We start from the raw sequence: 6,120 nt of genomic DNA, 5'->3' as shown, positions 1-6,120 counted from the left end.
TGGCCTTTTCTGTTATTTATGCTTCCTACAGGCACTCTCCCAACTAGCATTCTTAGCTGCTTTTTCTGCCCACCCCAACTGGCTCTCAGGTTATACTTGGCTTTCCCTAATTCTGGCTCTGCGCAACTCACTTTGCTCATCTTCTTTACCTATAGACATTACCATTAGTCCCTTCCTTTCCTGTCACCAATCCACCACTCTGTCCACACATAACTTTCATTAACCTGATTTTATTTTACCAACCCTCAATTCTCTAACTGCCCCCAGCCACCAATTCTATACCACAACCCACATATACCTGTCCTATCTGTTTTCCACTGGTCATCCTTTTTCATTTCATCATTTTGTATTGCCAAGTAAGTCACTTAACTGCCATTTGTAAATTTTATTTCCTCTATACATTTGAATTCAGAAACTTTATTTTCCTCTTTATCTTTTACCACATTCACATTTCCTGTGCTCTCCATCTTTAACCTGTATATTCTTCAGCTAATAGAAATGTGCAGTCCTGGCTTGGGTGGCTCAGTGGATTGAGCAACGGCCTCCAAACTGAAAGGTTGCCAGTTCAATCCCCTGTCAGGGCACATGCCTTAGGTTGCAGTCCAGGTCCCCAGTTGGGGGTATGCAACAGATCCATATTTCTCCCCCTCTCTTTCTCCCACCCTTCTCCTCTCTCCAAAAATAAATAAATAAAATCTTTAATTAAAGAAGAAGAAAAATGTCCAGCACTAGAAATACCTTTTAAGCTCTTTCCTTTTTTAGGGCCTATATATATATATATATATATATATATATATATATACTCCTTCCAGTCTCTAGATATGTAACTGGTCTCATCCCTATAGCCATTACATGAATGAATGATTCAGTTTTTATTATCTTCCCAGCACAAATGAAGAGACTGAGTCCAACCACCCAGCCCAGTCAAGTCATGCAGGTACTCAAAGATGGAGACAACCTTATCCCCTTTGCCAAGTGAGTCATCTCCATCTAGTGGGAAGAATGGGGATGGGATGGAAAGAAGATTGCATGCTTGGGTTCTTTCCTAAAAACAGTTGGAAATAAGGAACAAGAAGCTCAATGCCTGGGCTCAGGGGATTGATGACTCATTAATTTAGTCAACAAATGGTTTTTGAACACTACATTGTTCTAGGCACTGTATTAGGCACCAGAGCTCAGCAATTATAAAGACAGGTTCCTGCTCAAAGAGCTTACATTATAGAAGGAGGAGACAGAATATGGAAATAAATATAATTTCAACTAGTAATAGGTACTATAAAAAAACAGGAGTGTACTATAATGAGAAAATAGAATGTCATGGAGACATAAGTTTAGATAAGGTGATTGTGGAAGACTTCTAGGGAGGCGAATTTGAACTGAGATCTGAAAAATGAGAAGGGGCCAGTCTGATAAGAACCAGGGGGGAGAAGAAGAAATAGTAGTTTAAACAAAAAAACAAAAAATAAACGAGCTTGGTATCTTCTAAAACCAAGTGAAACTGAAACTTAAGGGGTCAAGGGAAATACAGAGAGTAAAGTCAGACAGTTAGGCAGAGGACCTGTGAGGCCATTGAAAAAGTTTGGATTTTATTCTGTCTAAGGACAGTAGAAATCAACTTAAAATCAAGTTTTTAAGCAAGGGAATGACATTAGCAGACTTTTTTTTCCCTTCCAACTTTTTTATTACGAAAAATTTCAAACAAGTACAGAAATAGAGACAGTAGTAATCATGAACCCACTGTACCTTTTTCAGTCAGCTTCAATAATTGTCATTATATGGATAATTTTTTCATTTGTACACCCATCCAGCCTCCTACTACTCGGATTTTTTAGAAACAAATCTCAAACTGTAATGCAATTCACATGATCATTTTAGAAAGAGTACTCATGCTGCTTTGTGAAGAATAGTTTGGAGGGGATTTAGATGGAAGTAGGGAGAGAAGGAGGAGGCCACTGCAATAGTCCAGGCAGGGGAAGATGAGCTGGAATATAGGAGTGGGAGTGGAAATGAGGAATAGTCAAATTCAGGTACATTTTTAGGTGTAAAACTATCAGGACTTGCTGATAGATTGGATATAGGGGGAGAGAGAAAATGAGGCATACCAGGTTTTTTTGTTTTTGTTTTTTAAGATTTTATTTGTTTATTTATCTTTAGAGGGGAAGGAGAGAGGGAGAGAAACATCAATGTATGGTTGCCTTTTGTGCGTCCCCTGCTGGTAGTTAGCCTGCAAGGAACTGGCCTGCAACCCAGGCATGTGCCCTGACTGGGGATCGAACCACGATCCTCTGGTTTGCAGGCCCGCGCTCAATCCACTGAGCTACGCCAGCCAGGGCCCAGGTTTTTGGTTCTAGCAACTGGGCATTTGTGGTGCCTTTCAGTGAGATGGGGAAAGGTAGAGAGGAGATATTGAATGGGCAGTTGGACCTGCAAGTTGGAGTCCAGGAGAGGAGCCAGGGCTGGGAATACAGATTTGGGAGTCATCAGCACATTGGTGGTATTTAAAGTTATGGAGTGAAAAATAAAGGCATGGGCCTAGCTGAGATCTCCTAAGGAGAGATGGAGATGGAGAAGATAAAGGGCTGAGGCCTAAATCCTAGGACACTCTCCTTGTAGAGAGCAGGAGAGCAGTCATCATTCGGTCTATGGGCTTTGGAAGTGATGAGCACTGTTCTCAAACAGCTCTGCACATCCCTCAGTGTGTATAAGGATATTAGTCTTTCTGAGATAGGGGAAACAAAAGCAGGAGTAAACAGAGGTTCTGCTCTCCTGGATTCTTGCATTAACCAAAAGGAACTTTTTGTGTATCATCACCTGAGTAGCTGAGGCCTTCCTCTTGAACAGCCCCGCTTGCTAAATATGATGTTTTCTGGTTGTGGGGTGTAGAAACTTGAGATTCAGTGAGATCAGAGACTCAAACAGTTGCTAATCTTCACCCTCATCTCAGGTCCAATATCCTTTCAAATTAGAGGCTTTACCACTTTCCTCCGCTAAAATGGATTGAGGACTTGGCCTGAAAGAGCCTGGGCAGCTGTATGGCCTCATGGAAAGACAGGGCCTCTGGATCTCTAGGGTGAGTAGATGCTCTGTGGAGACAGGCAGACCCTAGCCTACCTTCTTCTCACCTCAGGTGTTCCAGGGTGGTCAGCCGACCTCCACCGGCCAGCTTGCCTTCCCAGAGCCTCGGACTGATGCCCCAGCGTTACAGAGACATCTTCTGGGACAACCTTAGTCAAAGGCCCAGGTGGGTAGAAATGGAAAAAATGGGGACTAACTGGAGGTGGGAGGGTGATACAGTTTTAAGCAACTATACAATTTTTAACAACCACAAGGCTTTAGAACAATATGCACTACTCTGAGGATAACTGCCCCACTGGTTGATGGACATGGTAGCTCCTAATGCCTCATAGAGGCAGGTAGGGTGGTAGGGGTCATTAGAGAAACAACATGGATAGGGTGCCCTCTCTGCACTTAACCCCCGTTTTGTGCTCCACAGCCCAACCTGGATGGAAGAACAGTACATCCCACCCCTGTTGGTATGACAGACTTTCTGCCCTTCAACACTTCTCAGTTAAAATTGTACCCACTGCCATCCTATCCCCAGCTCTCCTTATTACCCTTTCCATGTACTGTCCCCCAACCAGAGCACTGGACAGGTCCTCCTTTCTATGAACCAATCAGCATGTTTTCCAGATCACAGCTGTTTTTGTGATCTGGGCTTCCCAAGACCCCTGACTCCCTGTTTCAACCCAAGCTCCCCTGAGAGTCCCAGTGCCATCTACTTCTTTTCCCCCCATTCCCTGGTACAGAAAGCTACTGGTTGTTCCCAGCCTGGCATGTACCCCCTTGAGAGCCTTCCACCTCCTGAGATGCTTTGCAGAAGAAAGAGGAGGCAGCCATATTTGACAGGAATGCAGCAGGGACCTGGGGGCATCCCAGCCCGAGTAAGGGCTGTCACTTATCACCTAGAGGATCTAAAGAGGCGGCAGAGAATCATCAATGAGTAAGGAGAGACATCTGGGCTCTGAGAGCCAAGCAAGGGTTGGAGGCAGAATGATTTGAACTAAGGAAGGGGTGGAGAGTTTTGAAGGAATTGGAAGGAGGTCAGAAATAAATCATGGACTTGGTGGGTGTTGGAGAACTTCCATAATGGGGAAGGAAGGAGCTAAGGGATGAAGGTGAGCCACATGAGCTGGAAGTAGAAACTGGATCACTGAAGGAAAGGATCCAGGATACAGGAAAGCACTCTATAAAACTGGAGAATAGTGGGGAGCTAGAGGTCACCTCTGAGTCCTTGAACTAAACATAGTTCAGCCTGAGGGGAGCAAAAAGTCGGGAGTGGAGAGTTGGAAGTCAAATGACAATACCCCTGGGTCCCAGCAGGAAGTATCTTAGGGCAGAAAGGTGAAGAATGGAGGGACAGGAAGCCTGGTCTACAGAAGCCTCTTTCCTAAGCCTGAAGTCTCCACAGACTAAAGAAGGCCCAGTGGGGCAGCTCTAGGACTGCATCTGAGCCCCTGCTGTCTGGCGAAGTTGGCTGTAGATTCCCCAGCACCACTAAACACCGTGATATGGAAGAGAAGAGGGCAACCTATCCACTGGAAGAGGACCACTTTTTCCCTCCTGGTGGGGCCCAGGTATAGCTGGAGAGGAACTTGGTGGGGGTGATGGAGGGTGATGTGAATGCCTGGTTGTGCTGTGACTGTCCAAGACCCTGCAAGTTCACAGTATTCATGCAGGTGGAAGAATATTCACAGCCATTGGGATGTCTGGCATGCATTTATTCATGGGTGGGTAAGCCATGCATGTTGCAAGTCTCCCTGCATGTCACATGTGGCCCTTGCTCTGTGACATGTCTCCCATCATGGCACCCATCAGGGAGTCCCTACCTGCTTAAGTAAAAGAGGTGAACAAAGCCTGCAAGATGCCAGAAATTATATATCATAACAATTCTGCACATGTGAGCCCACTTCATGTTATGGGAACAGTTTATTGAACCCAGTCTCAAGGCTATGAGAACACTAGTTATCAGGCCCCTCCAAGGCTATGGGAACACAGCTTCCCTTAGCTACCCAGACACCTGGGTGAGGAAGCCAGACTGCTTCCACTTACCTTACACTGGTCTTGCATGGAGAGACAGCTGAAGCCAAGAGCCAAGTTGAATTGCTGGATTTGAGGGGAACAATAAAGTAGGGGGGAATCAGAGGCTCCATCAGGAGGCCCTGAATCAGAGGGCGGAATCAGGGGGGTATCTTGGTGTGGGCATTAGGAAATCTGGAGAGAGACATACTTTGTTATTCTTTCTTTTTTCAATTTCTCTCATCTTTACAGCTGCTTTGGCCCCCCTGGAATCCCCTGGTCCAGGAAGGATCTTGTCTCTCCAGGCAGTTGAGCTCTCTACCCCGCTACAGCACTGTCACAGCCAGTAGGAACCCCCTTTACAGTCCCTGGGGGATGGAGTTGCAGTCGGAGGAGTAAGGAGAAACCGTCCATGGTCATCCAACACGCTTGCGCTGCGTCAAGGACCCAAGCCTCCGTCTCGCCGCTGGACTTCAACCCCTAAGGAAGGCTTCAGGGCACCTCCCCTTCCTTAGCCTCCCCCAGCTTCCTCTTCCATCTTCTGCACTAGGCACTAACAGGCCCCCTTGGCCACCCATTTCAACCCACCCCTTTCACAGGAGCTCTCCAAGGCCTGTTGCCATCCAGGACTGGCTCCCTGACAGTGTTCTTATCTCTATTTTATCATTAAAAAGCAAACAAGTTAAGCCCAGAGTTGTCCTTCTCTCTGGAAGTAGTGATGGGAGAGGCTAATGGGGAGAACTCGGCTAGAGTGAAGCCGGGCTGGGTCCCCAAAATTCAAGGAGTCCTGCCCACCAATCCAGCGATCCTCGCCCAGTACTGGGTGGCCGCCGGCGCCCCATTCTGCCGGCTGGAGGGTCACGCCAGTCTGCTACGCTTCCGCTTCTGGGACCCCCGAACCCTGCCCCTCCATACTGCTGCACCCTCAGGGATTTGCTGGCAGCCGGTCCCTCCACCAGCGCCCCTACTCTCCCCATGTGCTGCACTCAGGTTCCGTTCCTGACCCCTTCCCCTTAATTGGGAGGCCCCGCCCCGTGCGCAGTG

The 6,120-nt window shown here is 47.0% G+C and overlaps 1 protein-coding gene across 1 annotated transcript; it reads left to right on the top strand.

The window, feature by feature from the left end:
• Nucleotides 1-874: 874 nt before the first annotated feature.
• On the top strand, nucleotides 875-5,732 carry INCA1 (inhibitor of CDK, cyclin A1 interacting protein 1). The gene is made up of 6 exons (XM_037066285.1): nucleotides 875-975; nucleotides 3,128-3,241; nucleotides 3,494-3,533; nucleotides 3,807-4,000; nucleotides 4,469-4,634; nucleotides 5,329-5,732. The coding sequence occupies exons 1-6, from the start codon at nucleotides 893-895 to the stop codon at nucleotides 5,473-5,475; spliced, it is 744 nt and encodes a 247-aa protein (XP_036922180.1). The 5' UTR covers nucleotides 875-892; the 3' UTR covers nucleotides 5,476-5,732.
• Nucleotides 5,733-6,120: the final 388 nt, after the last annotated feature.

The sequence above is a fragment of the Sturnira hondurensis genome, unplaced genomic scaffold, assembly GCF_014824575.4.
Source record: "Sturnira hondurensis isolate 20B ecotype Veracruz unplaced genomic scaffold, ASM1482457v3 Scaffold0016587, whole genome shotgun sequence".
NCBI classification, from domain to species: domain Eukaryota; kingdom Metazoa; phylum Chordata; class Mammalia; order Chiroptera; family Phyllostomidae; genus Sturnira; species Sturnira hondurensis.
Note: the sequence above shows the minus strand (reverse complement) of the source record. Positions and strands in the feature narration are given on the sequence as shown.